Source organism: Achroia grisella, unplaced genomic scaffold (assembly GCF_030625045.1).
Source record: "Achroia grisella isolate CSIRO2021 unplaced genomic scaffold, CSIRO_AGI_Agris_v1 utg515, whole genome shotgun sequence".
In the NCBI taxonomy this organism is placed as follows: domain Eukaryota; kingdom Metazoa; phylum Arthropoda; class Insecta; order Lepidoptera; family Pyralidae; genus Achroia; species Achroia grisella.
In genome coordinates, this window is record NW_026712908.1 from 1536702 (window position 1) to 1559538 (window position 22837).

Here is a 22837-nt window from a genome sequence, read left to right on the forward strand (position 1 = left end):
TCGCAAGGGAAACATGTCATCTGAGACTCTAAAGGGGAGATTACACCACCAACTGATTATAGCTACAGTAGGTAGATACTTATAACTTCCTAATTATGAAATGTGGTAGCTACTCCAAAACTGACTTGGATTCCTTATAACAGTAATAAAACAAAGACTAATTAATAGGTATTAGTATTTCTGTCAGTGGCTTAATGCTTATAACAACTTTTAGGCCTGTAAATTGGGAATAGAATAAAAATAATCTTTAATAATAAAAACAACTAAATCTCAGGACAATTCACACAGGCCATCTCGTCCCAAGCTTAGCAGAGCTTGTGTTATGGGTACTAGACAACTTTTATAAATACATAGATACCCCTTATATTATTTCTTATGTAAGTTAGTCTAGTCTATAAGGCATTTAATATGGGTCATGTAGCTTGAATTAAATAAATATGTAATTATCTAAAATTATTATTTCTATTAATTTGCATATAAATTCGTTTAACACACCTAATTCTTATCAAAACCCAAAAGATTTTTGTCCCTATATTACATACTTTAAAATATGCATTTATAAGAATAAGTTTTGAAGAATATGCCACTACCCTTAATAAGATTAACATATAAGTAGAACAATACTACAATACAAGTACTGCTAACAATTATTCCCCCAATAAAATGGTATTCCAAATTTGTCTGATTCGCCAACAAATTGCCTACTACGTATTTCTGTTGACACACCCGACAAAACTGTGACAATAGCTGGCCTTGAATCACCCCAAAGCGGGCAACATAATACCTGCACGCAATAGAATTTAAACAAATGGCGATTACCATGCATTTATTTTATGAAAAAGCAGTCGATTTTAGTATGAGAATATATTTTGCACAAGCTCGAAAGAATTTTTTAAATTACTTTAAATATTTTACGTGTGTCGATCTTTTGCACAATACATATCGCTGATTAAATGCCAAAGGGCCACATGACGCCAAAACGGTAAATTTTACAGGAGAGCTCATTAAAATTCTCACTGTGATATTTTTACTTTTTTTACGAATCTATAAGTGGTGGTATATATATGTTAGCTCTAGAATCATGGGTGTCTTTTTTTAATATAAAATTTGTAACGATTTAGATACTGTTTTTGAATAAAAAATAGTTTCAGTTTTTTTGCGTTGTGACCATTTGGCATTTAATCAGCGATATATATCTGTAAAAATCTAGAATAGAATAAAAATATTCTTTAATCAAATGAAAATAATTTTAAGCATATAACCAAATACTATGACGGAATTTATGGAAAATGTAGCTTACTTACTTGTAACTTGCCATAATTTTGCTGCCGCTTATGTATATTTAAGAAATGATGTCTGTTAATTATCCAATAATTTACATTTTCAATAAGAAAAAAATAATTTATTTATTGTAATGGATAAAAGTATAAAAGTTATTATTTTATAATGTGACAACTTACTCATTATACATACTTATATATACCATTTATACAAATGAAACAAGTAAGGTACATATTGCAGTTATATTCGATTTAAAATGTATACTGACATTAAAACTATGGATAAATTATAAAAATAATAACATTTTTATACATTATTAAGTTCTTGTGCCCAGTTTGTACAATTCCTAGTTCGATGTATCTAAACTATAAAATATAGCATTAAAAATGCGACTCGCGACTCATTAGAATTATTAGAATAAATAAATATGTACTTATTAATAAATAAATAATTTAAATTACACTATCTGCCACGTAGACAATACAATTGTAGAGAATACATTATAATATTATTTTTATTCAAAAGGAAAAAATATGGCGTATTCTTATTATAGTATAGGCCATTCTGTATTGACTCATTCCAAAAGTGAAATAGCAGGAGTTACTGCTATTAAATTTTAAAGCTTCTGTACTTAAAATAATTTATTAATATTATATTAATTAATTAGTTTTTATTTATATATACAGTTTATTGCACCAGATACAGAAATATTAATTCAAAAATTTAATCACGTTTGTACGTGTCAGTTTTTCTTTTTCTATCGATCAATTTATTTTTGCACATACACAAATAAAACTATATGCAAATTTATTTTTTATGTGTCGACATCATATCGGTTAATAAAATATTTATTTTTACTATAGGCGACGGCATACAATATGTAAAAAAATATACAAGTCCCAACCGAATAAGGAATTTTACGATCTAGGCACGTAACAAAAGTAACCCCTATTGTATTGTTTTGACTATCACAATGGTCAGGCTTTAAGAAAACCTTTTAAATAATTGCAGCATACAAAAACAGGGGCCTAATTATGTAACGATGTTATTTATTTAATAACATTCATGATTGTAACGGAATAAAATTGGTATAGAAAATTGCAAAACATTTAATTTTCTATGAACAATTTGAGAGTTGTACGATTCGGTATTGTAACTGTCAAATCTGTACAAATATGCAAATTTTTGGATATTAATCCATAAAAATTCTGAATTATTGATAACATACTTAAATTATTAAGGCCCATTTCTCTATCACAATTATTAAAGATCACACAAACATACCAATAATAAATCACAGATCCGCGCACCTTGAAAATACCGAGCCAAGACCGTCATTTTCAAACAAAATTTTATAATATATATATTTTTAGAAATATTAATATTTGTGATGGTAAATTAATATTCCCCCTTACAAATATTTATATTATTAAACAGGCTAATATAAGATACAGAGGTCTACAGACTACATAATACAGAGAGTAAGCTTGAAAATAAGTGACATCTGGAAAATAGTCCAGTCAAATAAAAATACATATATATGAACATCCTCATTCCAACAATGATATCTAGTTACGAGAATTAGCACCGACTGAAAAGCTTTCACTCTATATATGTAATATTCTACGGTTATGTACCACTAGGTGTCCAATTTCTCTGGTGGCTAATATAAATAATGATGACTAATATAAAAAAAAATATTATTTACATTAATTGCCAATTTGGCAACCTCCTTCATTATTTATTGGTTACGTTGTGAAGTACCCATCAGATAGTTTATATTATTATGTTTTATATTTAGTATTTGAGTATTATAATGATTTTATGTGCACTAATGAACACGTAAGGAAATAAATCAAGTATATAAAATAAATAATTACAAATATTTCATTTAATATATATATATATTAGATATTTTTATATTACCCGTATATTGTGTTCGACTTATATTATTCACAAAATATTTAATTGACAAATAAAATACATTTATTTTGAAAGTACAGCTATTAGCTAGCTATTTCATTATAATATGTAACAAGCGACGTGTGAAATACGGTCGTTCTTTATTATAAATATTCTGTGCTATTCAACAATTCATTTTTTATAAAAAAAACTACATAGGGATGTGGATCATTAAGAGTGCTTTATAAGAGTAAACATTAGAAACTGCACAGTCACCGGCAATAGATGTAATAAAATGAATTTTCTTTCAGAATAAATATGTAGAAATATTTTTACTGAATTGATATTGTGACCATTTACAACATTTGCAACATGCTGCGTTGCAATGTGATGAAAGTGACTACACATTAGTCAATCTTTTCGTCTTCTTTTTATTTTCTTTTATTTTTGGAAAGAAATTTCTTATTATGCTCGTTGATACGACTTTGCATCACAACATTGTAATGTGTAAATAATTTTTTTAAACAGAACTTATAACGATAAAATTCTATCTAGTTACCTCAACGAGAGACGCATTTTAACGTACCGTACGTAACATAACGTGCGTCAAATTAAATAGTGAACTACTAAAATGCAGAATAGCTTGCCTTTAGTATATTTGAACCTATTTTATAATATAAATATAATTATTTTACTCAATTAATTAATATATGATTATCTATAACTGATTCCGTATTTAGCAGCTACTTGTGGCGTGTGAGTGGTGGCTACAGCTAGTAATAGGGGAACGTCATTTACGTCGATATTCAGGGATTTGGTGAGCGTGGCAATGTCACAGAAGTCAGTTGACATCAGCATATCGGCTAGAGTTTTTGATAGAACGCAGAACTCTCGTAGCTTCCCTTCCAAAAATGTTATACACTGAAAGGAAATAAATGGTTGAGTTATAGTTACTATGTAATGGCTACTTTAGTAAGTTAATATAATCTTTCATGACATTATTTAATGGCAAAATAAAAATACATGATGCACAGCTAGTAAAATAACGGAATAAATATATAGACATACAGACAAATTAAAACAAAAAAAATATATATTTTTAACTTGACTTAGTAGCTAGGACTTTAAACCGGATTTTTCAAGGTTTGTAGGTGTACGACGTGTGCATGTGTCTAGGGAAATTATGAATGCATTACCTGGTGTGCTGGAACCCTAGCACGATGCATGGCGGGTAGTGCATCCAACATGGCACCCACTAGTGACGACATGCCCCCCGCGCCTTCATACCCTCCACCCCCCGCGCGGTGCTCCCGCCCAACAATACGAACCTCCCTGTAACAATAACAACATGAATATCGGATTTATGGTAATAGGGCTTTGACCCTTTGCTGACAATATATCCCATTGGGGGAAAGGAATTATTTATAACGTGAATAACCCCATTGCTAGTGAGGTACCTACCTCACGCGGTTCTCCTTGGAAACTATCGTGGTAAAGTACCATTTGTCAAGATGGTTTAACTGACCTGACACTGGTGTCCAGCCAGCGTTAACCTAAGTTTATAATCTAAGGTTTCCTAACCCGTTGTCCGCGTACCCTTGGGGGTCTGCGAGAATGTGTATGGTCGTCAGCCCATCGTCTAATCTATGGACATTCAAATCAATAAATAAATGACATCAAATATTATAATTGCTATGCTTACAATATTTAATAGCACTCAGCTTAGTAATATTTTTTCAGTACTAAAATAAATTATTCGAAATTTATTGCCGTGTTATCTAATAACGATGTCTTTAAAGTTGTGTTTGATAATCAAGAATCCGTGGACTCAAAGAGGTCGAGATTCGCTGATAATGTGTCTTACCATTTATTAGTATCTCCTATAATGGCGATGGTTTGAAGCGGTGACTCTTTGATTTTGTTCAGGTACGAGGTCAGGTCCAAATCTCGCCTTAAATCTGTCTCCCAAATGTTCGACTTTGCGATTGTTCCTAAAATATCAATACATTGTTATAAGTAATAAGTAACCTAAAGCAAAACAGTCAAAGATTTTTTTATTGTATAATAAATTACGAATATAGCTTCCTTTGTAAGCTATATTCAACGCGAATGAGATATGGTAGAGACGCTATCAGGGTCCGGCGGTATAACAAATTAGTCCTTAGTAATGACTATGCATGAGAACTACCAGAGTAACGTATGATAACATGTGTTCGTGATGCATAATGTGTATAGGCGTTAGTTTTCCCTTACCATCAGGTGGATCTTTAGCAATGACATACATATCTAAGATATAAAATGTTAAGTGTAACTTTATTCTATTTATTTCAATATTACCTTGTATTATTAAATCAGGTACATAATGGTCTGTAATTCCACCGAGCAGGGAAGCATCGAACCCGGACCTCGAATGATCCGGCACCGATCGTAAGCGCAGTGACGGCAATGGAAACTCTATAACCTGCTTTACTTCAGGTGCGTTATCCTTTTCCTTTACTGTCACTGGCTTCTTCACTTCTCTCTTTTCTTCCGCACGTAACATTCTCGTATCTACAGGATTCACTATTAATGTGTTTTCTATCCGCCTCCTAACAAAATTCACTGGTGGCTCCTCTGTCCGATCAACTTTGTTTTCAACAGTTTCTTTGGCATATTGTGGCTCTGACTGTCGCGGGATATCATTCATGTACTCCATTTCAGAAGCGTTCGTCGGCGTTTGCAGCATCGATTCCATTAACTGACATTTGTAACAAGTCTCGCATCTCTCCTCTTGAATCGGAGGCACAACAGTTGGGTCAAACTGGAAATTGTCCAACTTCAAATTCCCCGGTTTACCGATATAGTGTCTATCTAATATCTCTAAATTTTTACTCTTCATATAATTAGTGACTATCTGAGGGTACTTATCGAACTCGAATTTAAAACCGGAATGTTTAATTGGTTTGGAATGTTGAAGCGTTTGCCCGCAGCATTTCGAAGGGCTCTCTCTATTCTTTTCATAATTAGGACTATCTTTGGCATAGACTTCTTCCTTCTCGTCGACCTCCAAGTTGATGGGTTCATTGTGTACTTTGGATGACTTCTTAACACTCTTCCCTCCATTCGATTTATTCTTTAGTCCAACCAGCTGTTCATCTTCACCCAATACAAAAACAACTTTCTCATCGACTTCAGGCTCCTCTGGATTAGAAGAATTTAGACTAGAGTCCGAGGACGCCCTCAGAGAAAGCATCATGGTGGGATTCCTTCTTAGCACGCAGCCTGTAGATTTCACACTTGTTGAACTACAATCTTCCACAGTAAAGTCTAAATTATTAGAGAGCTTTTGACCGATATTGGCTAAAGTGGATGACCGTTTCATACTGGTCTGACTAGCCACGAGCGTACTGACACTACTATCACTATTCTGAGTATTAACTATCGGCACTTTCAGACTGTCTTTAGACGCGGAGTCCACTAGATCATTCACTTTACTGGCAGTACTGGTAGCGTCTGAATGTTCCGCGTTCACACTAACAACTTTATATTTATCAACCACACAACCATCAAAATGGTATTCGCTTCTTTTAACATCACCACAGCGGACGAAATAAGTTAACACTATTAACAGCCTGTTTACGAATTGAGGGTTGTTGGTGCCACTTATGATGGTTCTGGCTGACCGTGGCGGGAAGCCTATGTTGCCGCAGAGATCACTTAGTTGGGCCCATAGCGCGTTGTACGCTCTCCTGGGTTCAGTTGCCCATGACGATTGAGTTTGCAAGTCAGCTGTGTCATATGGACTAACGGTGGTAACCCAGCCGAGATGGTACGTCAGGACATGGGTTAATAATGTGCTGATGAAACTGAAACAATAGAAAAATAATGCGTTTAAAACATGTTCAACATTTACCATATAATGTTTTACGCTGAATAGTTCATTAAAATAACTCTTTAAATTGTTTCTAACTGCATTTTTGAATTGGCTATCTATTATTAATACTGAAATGATAACCTCTCTATAATTACAACAAAGAAAAATAACAATTTGTGTATTATTTATTTATTATTTATTTCGACCTGAAAGAACGGTAGGCTCTCTTGTCACGCTGAATTCAACATACCCAGCGAATATTAGCATGGACAATCTAGTATTACAGTTGTAAAGGTATATTTACTTATACTTATATTGTCTGCTTACGCAAGGACTCACAATAATTTATTAACGTCATTCCAATCAAAAAATACAAATCACGTGAGCACGTAAGAATTACATTTAAAAATGGTTTGCCAAAATGTTACACCACAATATCTACGTTGCGTGGTTATACAACGCTGTGGGCATCATATAGAGTTGTTTATCATAGGTGAAAAAAAATCAATGATAAAAATAACCACGTACAATTTGATTCAAAAAACATTATTATAACTGAGTGCTCATGTGTTGCCATTACAGAGGAGTAAGATGTCATGTGGCCTGATACTTGTATAGAGTATACCTTGTAATTTCACCTTAAGAAGAGGGTGAGATACCGAAACACGTCTTACAAGTAAGTGAAGCGGCGAAAATAGGTGAGTCAGAGGTTCCCACGCAGACATCTTTGTGCAGTTTACCTCAGTAGTTATTAAGATAAACAGATAATTATCATTCAACATGTCTCTCATAATTAACAAGTTTAGAGGAAGCCAAAGTGTTATGCATGTTTTTGTATAACGAAGTCATTAATCGCTAAAACGTTGGATATAATCCAGAAGAAGCCACTGAACGTAAATATTCTTTGTTGGTATTTGTAAAATCATGATTAATTATGTTAAGAGGAAACTATCAATGAAAAAATATTACATACTGTAATAACTGATTACAGTATGTAATAGGGGGAGTCCATAAATTACGTGAGATGTTTAAGAGAGGGAAGGGGTCGAGTCAAATCTCTAATCTTACGTTGAAGAGAGGGGATCTCGGCAAATATCACGCTATTTTTTTTCTGATTGAAACAAAAAAAATATACTATTTTGGTCCATTTAATCCAGATTGTACATGCACTTGTTGTTACTTGTTATTACACTTTTAACTCTCAGCAATATTGATTACTAGTCTTAAAGAAAAAAAAATGTGCTTTTATTTACGACTGTAAATAAAAGCACATTTTTTTTTTCTTTGAGTTTACGTAAGAAACCCACATTTTGAAAAATCTCACGTGAGATTGGGGTTTGAGGGAGGGGGTTGAATAAAATCTCACGACATCTCACTAGGGGGTTAGGGAAGGATAGAAAATTAAAAAAACACCTCACGTAATTTATGAACGCCCCCATACTATAGAATTTAGTATCATACATTGACAAATTATTACCTAAACAACACGGTTCCTTAAAGACATTCAACTTAAAAACTGAGACCATATTCTTGTTTTGGTCATTAAAATTAAAATACCTTAGAAGTATTTACTTATTCCTAGAGTTACAAAAAAAAAACTATAGAATGCAATCAAATTCTGACTCGTAAATATTTAAAATAAGACCTAAATTAGACACTACATAAGAGTACTGCACGATTCAGATTTACCGATAGAAACAACACCTAAAATTAGAGTTAAAAACAGTTTCTAATTACATTTCTATTCAGTGTTAGCCATTCAACTTATGTAATTACCATATCCATATCAGCCAAAAGTTTCAGCCTAGAACATCGGGCTTAGAATAAGATAGTTGCTCTTCGACACACGCCTAAATCTACATACACTAAAAATTTAAATTAAATGTATGAGTATATGTAAGACACTCGATATATTGTTAATTCTTACAAGGGTATTAATAATGTTAATATTGTACATTCATTTTCGAAGAAATGTTATAAACATTATAAAGGTAATGCAAAAAGAAAAATATATTCGAATTTCATAAAACGTACATACTAAAAATATTCGAGTAAAAATTGAGAACGAACACATTCATAAAAGTTATAATCAAAGAGCGATGCAGCTTTCCCTTAAACTCATGTGACTTTCCGAGTTATCTAACTGACAATAAACTTCGTCACATGATTATCTCTGTTTGTAGCGAATATACGTGGTCGTGTAGTATTTTATAGACAAGGTGTCACGTGCAGATCAGACCAGACCAATTCGCACATTTTTGTATAATAATAGACATTTTAAATAGATCCCAATTCTAAGTCAATAAACAAGCATACACCCGTAAACTATTCGATGCGGTGTTAATATGAAAAATATATGTGTGAAAAATTTATGTTTATACATATTTTTAGATCTGAAGTCCAATTTTTTACTTATACTATATATTTTATGACTTCATTATCGTCTACATTTTATCGAATCAGTTCATTTCATTAATGGATTTATATTTTTTTTTTACTGTAGTCTCAATAATGGTCGGAATTTATTCACCAATAGAGAAGGTCGTATCGCTTCCAGTAGCGGTGGTTAGGTTTCCGCATTGAATATTTGTGGTCTCACACATGGTAATGGTAGCAACAAAATAATATTAAATAATATTTTTGGACGTCGTTTAGAATATATATATAATGGTCAGTTTAGAGTTATAATTTCTTTTCAATTTAGGATGTCATACGAGTCAAGCAAGAGAATAAAACAATATACTAGTGAATGGAGAATTCAAAACCCTCTCAAAAACGTCAACATCTTCTTCAATTATAATCTGAATAGCGATTTCAATCCAAATCGACTATTTGCCATTTTTTCGAAAGTAAATTAGAATGTAAGGTAGTTCATTCAATGACAACAAAATGTAAACCTAATACTTTGCTAGTATACAATTTAATCTCAAACTAAGCAGAACTCGTATTATGTCCCAAATTTGAATTTAAAAATGAATCTGTATTATTGTAAACATGTACAACATTTATTTGACAAGAATACGAGCTGAGTTTCTTGTAGTACTGAGTACTTCTCATCTCAAAATCATTCCGAACTAACGGTAGATTTGACATATCATAAGAGTCTGTAATAGACCTACATGAATAAAGATATTTTGAATTTGATTTTATGAATACTGATACCTAAATATATTTTAATATTATATATTGTAAACCCACCGAACTTAGACCGATACAAACACATATAGTCATGAATACAAATATTTGTATTGTGTTGGGGTCGAACCCGCGACTGTCGACTGAAAGGCGGTCATCAGATATAATGAAATATAACTTAAATTTAGTATGTAATTATATATTTATGACGAGCATTATCTAAGGAGCTATAGAGTTTCCACTCTCAAATTATGACACCATAATAAATGTTGATCCAAAGCCAGAGAAGTCACTAGAAATATCCGCATGTGTGAGTTCATGTCTCTCAATTAGCAAGTTACTTATCACATTATCAATATTATAACAATTGTTTTATGTTCTATTATGATTGCAATAAAATAATTCCGTATATGAATGTGTACACGTTTTCCATTTATGAAAACATATATTAGATACCGTTGTTGACTTAATACGTTATCAGTCAGAGATCACTGCCAACACTATTTTTATGAACATGCGATATAAGAATAGATTTCTGATATAGCTATACATTATTTATTAGCTTTTTTGTCAATGTCGTGATAAGTAAACGTTATATTTTATTTATAGGCAAGTGGCGTGACTTTATAATAATTTTACAGTATATCGATTCCTCTACACGTATATCGTTATGGTTTAAGATATTTTATTCATAACTATTTACTACGTATGCATGACGCTACTGGAATGGCAGCGCATGAACGGTACCACGTGAGTCGGCCGTCGGTTGTCATTCCAGTTACATAATAAAAAGTCTTAGGGTTACATTTAACGAATATAAAAACAGGAACTATTTGAGTTCTTTTTCATACCTTGCATTTATACTATTATTATTTGTAATCGGTGCAGTATATCTTCTTCCACTAATCCCTGTCAGTCGTCATATGTGAGTCTCTCTCCATACACTTTTGATAAAGAGTTGTAATGATGAAGATGTAAAGTTACTGCAATTATTTAAAAAGCAACACCCAAGTTTCTTGCTCGTTGCTTTCCTAATGAGCGGTAGATTAAAAATAAAAAGCATGACTACTCAAAAAAGTGCGTAAATTTAGGTTTATTTGTATATTTTTTATTCTAGTAATACAATACTGGATAAACTAACATAACATTTAAATCAGAATTATAAGTTAAAATTTTAGACTGATTTTCGAAAATTTGTAATCCAGCATTGTACTAGGTGTGTATTACTAAAATATATATACTCACAAATTAGTATGTTTAGTGTCGGCCACAGATAAAACTGAACAGAGATCAGATAATAGAGTATCAGCTGTCTTATTGGCAGTGCGCCGGTCACTCGTCACTAAACTCAACCAAACTGGCTGTAGTCGCGGCCCATGCATTAGATCTGATAACCTGAAAAAAAATGTTCCGCAAAATGAACAGACATAAATCTAAAAGAAAGAGTATATAACCAATATATGTGATAGATTCAAAATTACCAGACGTTACGTAACAAACAAAAAAATATTCGATTTTTTTTATAAGATTTCGTCACATAATTGATTTTAAATATGAAAAATCTTGCTTTTTATACAGAATGAACAGCATTTTCTTTTAGTCATTGTAAAGGTTAACCTTTGATGCTACTAAGAAAACTACATCTAAAGCCAGTTTTTCTAAAAAAAACTCAAATATGTAAACACAGAATAAGGGGACGGAAATTTCTTCTGCAAGTTAGACAAATTATTACTGTTTTCTGTTGGTCCTATTGTTAGCAATAGGTCACATCATGACTGTATCCAAATTTATTCTTTGAATCTTTGCTCGTTCATCTTATGATAAGTCTGCTTTCCGAATGAGTGGTAGAATAAAAAAATATGGCTATTCAGAAGCACTTGTTTGAATAAAGATTATTTCTATTTCTATTATGTAGTAATGTAGGATTACATTGCCGCCCTTTCACCAGTAGTGTAAACAGAATCACTATTTTCATTATCATTGTCTTGTCTTTATTCCATTATTTTGGTTGGCGCAGTACGTCATCCTCTTCCACTGATCCCCATCGACCGTCATATCTGAGCATGCTCTCCGTTTATACATATCATCTTTCACACAATACACCCATATTGTTTCAGTCGTCCTCTCCCTTTCCAGTAATTCACACGTTATTCACATTCAGGTTATATACTTTCTTTAAGAAATGCAACGCCTTATTGAAGAATAATGTCAGCCACTTATATCAAATTCACTTAATAACTTCCATAACTTCTATATTCCACATGGTCCTAAGGCTTGACTGGTTTGGTTTGGTACTTCGCACAGCATGTCTTACTTCTTCTATTATAACAGAATCAGAATTTTATCATACATAAGAAAACATATTGTAAAATTATTTTTGCCAGTTTCTTACACATTAGTTATTCACTTACCACCTGGCAGCGTCAATAGAGGCACGATGCAGCGTCGATACGAATCCTCCACCCGATACTGCGGTCAATGTTGCCAGCCGTAGTCTACATACTAAAGCTTGCAACTGTGGCGAATGCTCAGCGCATCTACGGACTAGATCCCTGCGAAAATGTACCTTATATCAACACAATTAGAATCATCGGTTCAGTATAAAGGATAGAAACTTAGTATCATAGTTATAAAGTGTTTTTAAAACAAATACTATAAAATGAAAGTACAGGAACAGTTCATTTCGACGGCCTTGATGGTCTATCAATTTAGCACATTGCTTTATTTCCGATGGTCGTGAGTTCGATTGCTCTCACGATCCAAACATTTTTAATCATGAGTATAATTGTTTTTAAAAGGCTGGGTGTTATCTATGTATATTACGTATGTATTTAAAAAAAACTGCATGTAAGTACTTCTATCACTTTCTTAGTCAATCACAATCTCTACTTATCTTAGGACTAGAGGACACTATATGAATTGTCCAGGGTTATTGTTATTATAAAAAAAAAAATTTAAATATGAGCAGAGTCTAAAATATAACATGCTACTGCTGTCCAAATATACACGTCAATTGATTACTCCATTTAAAATCATAATCAAATATTTGGATATTGTACGAAATCCTGAACTAACATCTCCGTAGCATCCGCAACAGTGAACAGGAGAGCTAGTCCCAACTTGTTCTTCCTCTGCGCCGTGGATGAACCGGTGCTAATTAGACTATCACTCGTGCCACTCGCAGAACTACTGCTATACATCTGTTTAGAAACAACAAAATATTCCTAAATGCATCACATTATTTCAATTTATATTCAAAATTACATTTTAAGGAAAAATAAATAATAAAATAGCACCCTATTATCCTCCTGAGCAAAGAAGCTCCCTTTCCTCTGCAGTGAAACAATAAAAATCATCTACTTAAAATATCGAATTCCTAAATATTTGAATAAACAACAAAGAATTAAAATAAATATGTCAGGAAATAAAAAAAAATCAAACAAAGATAATTGACCCAGAATGATACGTGCTTTTGTGCACATATAATTCTAAGTCACAGATTAGATTATTCTTTGGCTCTTGAAATACTAGTTGTAAAACATTTACAAATTTATAAGCAATCCAGTGTTATTTGATAAGTTTCAAATCCTTGAATCTTATTTATTACTAGCGACCGCGGACCATTATTAACGCGATGTTTGCTATAATTTACGGAACTACTAATTCAATTTTGTAAATTATTCTAGTATTAGATTTTTGTGGAAGGCTATATGCCATCACGATTTAATAGTTGCGAGGAGTTTTGAATCAGACGAAATTTCTACGTCTCCCAGAATATAGGTAGATTAACAGAACAAATACCCCTAAGCAATTGTTTTTAAATCGATTCGATCGATCGTTGCGACACAATCTCTACGAGGTACCCAGATAATAAATTATTACGAAATGTATGGAACTTTTACATTTACATATACAATTTATCTTAGTTAAATAAAATTATAGCTTGCACAGCACATCTCATCAGCACGTATTAACCCTTCGAAAGAATATTATAGTTCTAGTAGGAAGAATTCAAATACATATATTTAATTCTACTAGCAATGAATTAAAGGTTGTTCAAGTACTCTTGGAATGCTTTAGTATTGTATGGTTTAATAATTGTTTGAAATGACTAGAACTTTGGTACGACTAACATAAAATAATTTCTTAATAAGACATAGAAAATTCTTTAGGAATACAAGAATGAGAGTGGGAGAAAACAGGATCAGAGTACTGAAACCGCACTATAAATAGCTAATGAATTGATATTCAAATGTAAATTCATATTGACGTCTCGCTAATTTTGCGGTTTAGCACAGTGCCTTTATTCCGATGGTCGTGGTTTCGATTCTCGTCAGATACAAATAGTCATTAGTGTGATTGTGTGTATTGTTCTAGGTAGTCTGTATGAAAATATTATATATTTATCAAAAAAAATATATAGGTGGAGTTTCTCGGCTGTTTACTACCCATAGTATAAAACCTGCTAAGTTTGAGATAGGTTAGAAGAGATGTGTGAATTAATCAGAATTTTAAAAAACCAACATAAGAAATTATGTATATTTAATTTTACTATGACTAATGCAAAGGTTATCGTAGTAAATACACTGATAAACTCGCACATGATTATAGTGATCGTACAGAATGAACACCTCATGTGATGCATCACGCGGTCTGAATCAGACAAATTACAACCGTATGTAGAGATATCCAATATGATCTTTTTATACGTAATAAAAAACAAATAAACTGATGACCCACCTGATGGTAAGTGGTAACCGTCGCTTATATACATGAACAGCACTACGGACATCAGGTTACAACTGATAACCTGATGTCCGTAGTGCCGCTCATGTATATATATACGCGACGGTTACCTCTTAGTCACGTGTTACCGTTCATATGTTATTATTCCAGAGGACTAAGAGTTATGCATCTTAATTGCCTTAATTGCTTTGTAATTTCACTGCTAAATTGCATGCTACAGCTTACAAAGCGGCTGAGGTACTGAAGCGATTTTTTAGTCATACATCTCAGCCTGTATGAAACTAAAAAAATACATTCAAGAACTTACGACATGCTTATACACGTTATTTTAATTTAAAAGTTAAATATATGTATCCATTTTAATGCAATTTCTATGGGCCGATCAAGAAGTATAATATGATTAAATAAAAAATATATTTTCAAAACTGAGTATAAATGCAGGATATCTTAGATCACAATCAAAATAGAAAATAGAATTATCTATTTTACCTCTTAGTTTATTTAAGTCATCATGCATCTTCTGAAAAAAAGTGTACTTAGTTTGCCATTGATTCGAAAGAAGTAGATTCAATTGATGAAAGCACAGTAATTACCTGCGAATCGCTGCTAGTCACATTGCTGGTGGCAGTAGGCAAATTCAGATAGTTGGTGCTCTCCTGACCAAGGTTGAACCTCGTCGCCAGGTTCTGGAAGGTGCGTCTTTGCCAGCTGCCGTTACTTGATGTACTTATTTTGCGTCCAGATGGTGCTATAAACATTTATACTCTTAGTTGTAAGACTACTAACTCGTACTCGACATTTATCCCCTACTGCACCCACTTCCAGATTATTTTTCAATATAAAAACTAGTATACATCCATCCTCGTGTTACAATCTATGTTCATATCAAATTTCAATAAGATATAATTAGTCGTGAAAAGATTACAAAAAGTTAGAAAGACAAATATAGATTAGAACAGAATGGCTTGCTTTAAATTTACATCTATTTATTATACAGAAAATAACATGTGCATGTTAAATAATAGAAACCATGGCAAAACGTATCTACATATGTTTCATATAGTAATCTAAAATATAATAATAATATAAGGAAGTGTGTCTGTTTGTAATTTTTTCACGACTAAATAGCTGAATAAATCTGCATGCAATTTGACGTGAACATAGAGAATATCACGTGTACAAAGCCTATTATCTCAACAAAGCTGAGGAAGACGGGATTAAAAGATAGAATTAAACAATTTAAAATTAAATCAACGAATCCGAACTTTTTACTTGCCAAAGTGTCTCAATATAAAAGCCTGCCTGTGTAGACTCATAGCGGAGGCCGAAGAACTATTCCTTCATACATTTAATAACTTCTAAATGTGGGATGAAACAGATTTTATTGAGATGCAGTGCCTTAAAAGGCAAATTGTCTTTACGCTTATGTAATGAATAATATTAGGAATGGTGCACTCTCTTATGTTAAGTGTAAACTATGATGGAAAAAATCACCGTAAATTGACCATGATCGCTTCCAGGATGGACAGCGTGGTACCCATCCTGATGATACATGCAATAGGTCTTTTAGCCCGTATTAGTAACAATCCCATGAAATGCCTGTACGTTAAAAATAGAATAGCTTCTATGTCATACAGCAATTCCGTCTAATTGGCATCATACACGCAAAGGCTGATCCCCATTTGGTCGGTTTGTACCGGCCACCATTAAGAATTAGAATTTAGCAACAGGCACTTGTGCAAATTACAGTAATGTGCTAACTGACCTTGCTTTATTTAGTTTGATCCCATTTTAATACCAGTCCAATAGTACGTATCTACATAAAATTTATAGAACAAAATAGTTTTTTTTTAATTTAAGCACTTTTGTAAAGTCATTTTTACTTTTTTAATCTACTGTTCATTCGGAAAGTTGTCGCATTACAAGAATAACGATCAAGAAACGTGTGTTGCTCTTAAAGGTGGTAACTTTACATTTACGTTGAAATGTGTGAATACAAAACTACTACCAAGCACTAATTAATTGGAGTCAAAATATTAAATGCATAATAAACTAAATAAAAAAAAAACAAAATACTAAATACCTACGTACAATCTCGCGTCTTTCAATCCTGCGTGCTTCAGCACATTTTATAATAATTAATTAATATTTCAAAATTACGCACACCTATCTATGGAGCAAAGACACAATAAAGTCAAAGTCATTGGACAACAATATGTATATAGTAAAAATTAAAACACAAACCAAAGTAAAATTACATGAGAGTTCATAACACAAACGCGCGAAAGAGAGAATATAAAAAATAGAATTAAATGTAGCACTCATGATTGCGCGCGCTCCTGATCGCACGTAAAAGAACGGTCGTATAAAAGCAGCTTATTACAAAAATGTTTAACCTACAGTACGCTAATCGGCAAACAACGCTTAGTCAAATCACCCCACTTAAGAAACGAAACAACGACCGTGAAATAATAACCTAAACGGAAACAAACCTAACGGGTAATGCGACCGTTAACTACTGTCACCACGTACTAGCAAATAGGAAGTGATGTCATTACTTACAAGAGAAAGTGAAGAATTCCTCTTGCGCTTTACTTCCATCCCATATATCAAACATAGATACGTAGTCGTAGGTGGATCCGACGCTGCTGTGAGGGGTGAGATCTCCATAAAAACCTGTTGATAAATTAGCATATATGAACATAACAATAAAGTACAGTTTCGTAAATCTAACCCTAGATATGGTAAACAGAAGCAAACAGAATTGATTTGTCGACATTATGACTTACACAACCCTCAATTTTCATATTTGAATACCACGAGAAAGGATTACTCAGTCTCTAGAATTAATTTGGTTTGATACTAATAAAATATATATGTAATACACAAAAATAGACATAAAAATTATAGGGCTACTTTAAACCGCTATTAAACTCAAAAGGGAAATTAGGATAAAATATGATTTATTTGATTATATGGAATTATAGAAGATAGGTACAATTAATTACTAAACTAAACATGTGTTTAAATACAGCAAAGAAAATTACACTGTTTATTTCAAATTAAATCGTATAGAAATGTGATATGATATTCATCATCATTAACGCCATTCTTCTGGGGAATGATCTCTTCTTATAGCTAAGACGAAGCTTTACATTACCGCGATTGGGAGACGGCTCCATTTTAAATAATTTGAGTGAAAAATTGCCTTACACCAATGTAATTACTGTAGATTTGTTATCTTAGTAGCCTTTATCGCCAAGCTAGGGGAAAAATAAGTGTCAGTATGACGTTAATTCATTAGACCAACTATACCTGAATCACCCCTATCCAGGGAGAAACTCAAAGACACGCCTTCTTCTTTCAGCAGCGGTACATTTAATGGCGTTGAACTGTTTCGCAATTTAGCAGTACTGCATTCAGTTCTTCGGTCTGTTCGGCTGATTCGGCGGGAAGTTGGTACACAGAACACCTTAGTACACATCAACCTAAATTGGAAAAAATATCGGTCTTAATTTGTGATATTCTTTTTGTTTGGAAAAATGATTCTTACCTAAATACCACTGATAATTTTAAAATACTAAATCATCAGTCGCTTACTTTAAGAAATATTTTCGTTTAAAGTAATCTGGATAACATAGCTAGCAATGAACCATGTTTGGTTAACCATCTTAATAAATTCCTGGTAAATTGTACGCTAACTGATCTGATCTCGGATTCATCTTATCATTCTCCGCTGGTGCACCGCCAGTGTAAACCATCAGCACAGGCGAAAACACCATTGCATTAACATCGTTTTTAAAATAATATTTGTACACTGTGACAAAACCCCACCTACAAAAGCGTAGCTCTTAAATTATGAAAGATAATAAATAAATACCTATACCCATACAACTCTATTCGTCTTTGCGAAGCTGGCTGGGTCGTTACTTACTTATATTATAGATAAAGCTGTACCTTCTAGGCTCTTCCATGATGTGGATCTTCAATGAGACACTCTTGCAGTTCATAGCCACAGCGCCGAATATCATCTCACCGAGAACGCTGGCGTCAGCCGATGGACCCTTGTACTGGACAAATAAAGAGATGAATTTCTTAGCATTTCACGATTACACCGTGTGGGTGGCGGGTTCATCGTGTGGCAGAGAGGGCAACTCCAGGCAGTTCCCGGGATTCGTGACCCGGGTATACGATTAAGGGGCCTTTGCCGACGTACGCTATCTATATATCGCTCATGTTTCAAACAATGTTTACAGGGTCAGCTAGTATAAGTGTTAATCTATGATTAATGATAGTATGACGCCTGAATAAACGGAAACATGTACTTCTACCAAATGAGTGACGTGCTGAAAAAGGGCCAAGAAAAAAGTACTCATAACCGGCGGGGTTGTATAAATAGACTATCGAATGCGATGGCTGGATTAGGAGAGTATTATATGAATCAGAATATTTGCCTTCCTATTGGTTTTGCCTATCCTAAAGACGTAATGTATGTATTTACTACTACTTATTAATTACCTATTTATGCAACTCCATAACATGGATTTTCAATAATTACTTAGACTGTATACCTACTTAATATTACTCATATTATGTATATATACGAAATCGACATAACTCACATTTACTCTTAAGACAAACACCCTTTAGCAAAATTCGGTAACACTATGCTACTGATCTTGTTAAATTGCTCTTGAATTGCATACGGATCAAAAATAAAAATAACACATAAAAACATAAAGATAGCGGCTTAAATACGTACATAATTAAAAAATACTAGAAATACATGGTAAAACCGATATATTTTACTGCCCTTCTGCTGGGATCTGAACCCAGAGTGTAAAGTAGTTCTCTCCTTATAAGAGATTTTTCATCTCTGTATTGACGTACCTAAGAGTATTTATTCTGTGTTCCCATAGTTCATTCCTTCCTTTCTCAAAACTATTTACTGATAATAAATTAAAAATTCCGCATTTTTTCATAAACGGTTTAGTTTCTATTACGAACATACATACGAATATACACAATTGAAACAAAGACATGTGATGTCCGTTAATTAGGCCGGGCGAAAATGACAATCCCACGAAGTGGATCATTATTTCCACTTAAAGAACTAAAGGCTAAATACGATACGAGCTAAATTTAGAACGAGTGCGAATAAACGAGGGTCGGCAGTCATGTGATCACACTCTGTCAATTGTAATGTTTATTTTTAAACTGATATAATGATAAGGATACGTGCACACAATAACAATGGCCAACTCGTAATCAGTACAAATGACTTCGTCTTGAACTCGTGAGTCATTAAGAAGAAACGTTGTAAAAAGATGTTATTTTTAAACCACTCATAAAAGAGGTAAAATTTAATTGAGAAGCTATTTTTTATTTGAGACAATATCTTCGTCAAGAGTTATATAACTTTTTTCTTACCTAATTAACAATTACATTCGTTAGAAAAATATAAGTATTTAGTATATTAAAACGCGTATCTTACTACCATGACCATGACCATCTAATTGACCATGATGAAACCTTCCAGGGAGCATAGAGTAGAACATGACCCTTGATAGGCCAGGCTATATTACTGGTAAGTGGGCCAGTGGTCTACATTATTAAGGTACGTAAGAAAAAAAATCAATACAAAAATTAGCTAGTACCAATATTAATAAATTATTTTAACGCTTAAAGGGTGTAATTTACTTTATATATGATATACCATAGGAGTTGCAATACTGATCTGGGTTATCTGTGGCTATCTGGTACTGTAATATTGAAATAATTAAAAATTTAATTAATTATTTATTTATTTGATTAATTAAATTAATTATTTGATTAACTATCCCCCACTTTAGGTTACACTAATTTTACATAAAGCATATCACTCACCATATATGTAAATCCCTCTGACACCTCCACAATATATGGGGCATCATTGGTCTGTCTAATGTTGGGCTTGTCATTTTTGCCTGCTGGAACTTTGTCAATACTCGATGAGTCAAATAGGAGCTTCCTACCACGCAAATCACACTCTTTGAATAGAAGCAGCCTCACTTGCTCCTGGTTAATCTGAGAAGACCTGTGGACAATATTAATCTATTTTTATATGGACAAAGTTGTCTAATTCTGCCACCTAGCTGTTTGCTATGTAAGCTGTGTTGCAGTTATCCTACAACTGATGATTAGATAGTAAAATTACAGGATAAGAACCATGATACATTTCAGTCCTCTGGAGCATGGGTGTCATAGTACAATATTTTTTGTGTTCATGTATTGTATAGTGGTGACAGTTAACATAGCAGTGCTGCTAGTCTCAAGTATATAGGCTACAGTTATCAATTGATATTACTACTACTATAGGTAGGTCATAAGCTTGTTGGCCATCCCAATTACATAAAAAAATATATAAACACAGCTCTTGAGGTACACTGCACATGTCTTGTTGGATCACAAAAACAACAGACAAGAAAGCATGTGTGTCATTAGTAAATGATCAATCAGCTTTACTGACACTGTAGCCTACTAGAGCCTGAACTGGATGGTAGGGTTCAAACCAATACAAAAAATTTACTTGCATAACCTGATAAAAGATCATAAATGATATTGAGTGTAAATTTCAATTGAATTATTGAGTAATTGAAAATAAATTCGTAGGTTGAAACTGTCTTAAGCTATAACAACTAATACTTAGTTTAATACCCAACACTCAATTAAAGAAACAAATATAAGACATAATATATATATTATTGGTCCTATACAATTGTTAAGTGCGAATATATCATTAAAATTTGTTACTTATGTTTATGTTGCCCCCATCATCATTTAAGAATATTATGTATGTATATTTTAATTGATACAAATTAAATAAATAACTGAGATATTTGTTTCTTAATTTGATCTTGACTTTAGTGACCCACTTACACCAACACCATAATAACACAAGATTTATTTATAATCAGTATAAGTTAAATTATTACAATATTATATACTATTAGAACTACCCTACATAAATTTTAATATTCTATACACCACTTACTAGGACATGTTAAGATTCTATCAAGAGATGAGACATAAAAATAAAACCATAATTTACCTAAATTTCATTTTATTTCATACTCGCATCAGCTGTTGACAGTTGTTCAACAAAGCAAACTGTCAGCAGGGAATACTTCACCACTTGCACTCTCAATCCTATTATGCAGCCATAGTTTTCACTTTAAATGCACATCGAAGTTCGAATAATTATTTCTACCGTCCGTAAGGAGTGGAATGTACTGATGTACTATCGTGTTTGAATGTAAATAATAAGTAAACATTGTCGCCCCGCCTCTTCGTCAGTGACGTGAACAACGAAAGCGGGGCCGCCCACGCTCGCAGCTCGCAGTCATTATCACTCATGTCATAAGCTCACCGCTCGCCGTGCTGCCAGCATCTCTTGCGTCAATTTGCTCCCAAAGGTCCATCGAACGCCCTCAAGACGTTCTCAGGCACATCGTGCGTCAAGCTTCACATGTCACACGGAACAAAAATAAATTACAATGAATGAAAGGCATTTAATGACGTACCTGATGGCATTATGTAGTCCGCGAGTATTATAGTCGAGTTTTCTCTTAGCAGGGAAAAGTTTGTCGAATAATGCCATTGCATTAAATGTGACATTTCACTGGATTGTTTTGACCTGCTATCATCTTTATTGTCTTCATCTAAAGAAAGTTCCATAACAAATTAAACTACTTTCTCACACTTTTACCATTTTGCAAATTTTTTATTGTAGGCAAAATAATTGTAAATAATACTGTTATCTGACAGATCACGTGCTAAAGTCATATGATTTTTCATAGACAACAGTATTTTTTTACACTGAGGTCAAGGTCATTAAGCGTTCAGTAAACTGTGTATACTATTTTGTGATCATAAGCGTGT

The 22837-nt window shown here is 33.0% G+C and overlaps 1 protein-coding gene across 2 annotated transcripts; it reads right to left on the minus strand.

The window, feature by feature from the left end:
* Positions 1-3561: 3561 nt before the first annotated feature.
* LOC131847067 (folliculin-interacting protein 2) lies at positions 3562-22722 on the minus strand. Of its 2 annotated transcripts, none has more exons than XM_059196516.1 (13): positions 22480-22722; positions 20804-20993; positions 18875-18987; positions 18233-18405; positions 17480-17593; positions 15511-15665; positions 13247-13371; positions 12583-12723; positions 11417-11566; positions 5521-7028; positions 5048-5174; positions 4380-4515; positions 3562-4104 (listed from the first exon to the last, which is right to left on the minus strand). In XM_059196516.1, exons 1-13 carry the CDS (start codon positions 22554-22556, stop codon positions 3898-3900), a joined length of 3216 nt encoding a protein of 1071 aa, XP_059052499.1. In that variant the 5' UTR covers positions 22557-22722; the 3' UTR covers positions 3562-3897. The 2 variants fall into 2 exon arrangements, with proteins under 2 accessions (XP_059052499.1, XP_059052500.1); XM_059196517.1 differs by lacking the exon at positions 22480-22722 and adding an exon at positions 22008-22259.
* Between the last annotated feature and the right edge of the window lie 115 nt (positions 22723-22837).

What these genes read in the sequence shown, in the direction of transcription:
- LOC131847067 (XM_059196516.1), bottom strand. Translation starts at nt 22,556, where the DNA reads ATGGCATTATTCGACAAACTTTTCCCTGCTAAGAGAAAACTCGACTAT. An exon ending in ATCATGGAAGAGCCTAGAAG is followed by an intron (nt 18,406 to 18,874) that starts GTACAGCTTTAT and finishes TTTCCAATTTAG; the next exon opens with GTTGATGTGTACTAAGGTGT. An exon ending in CTAGGGTTCCAGCACACCAG is followed by an intron (nt 4,105 to 4,379) that starts GTAATGCATTCA and finishes ATTTCCTTTCAG; the next exon opens with TGTATAACATTTTTGGAAGG.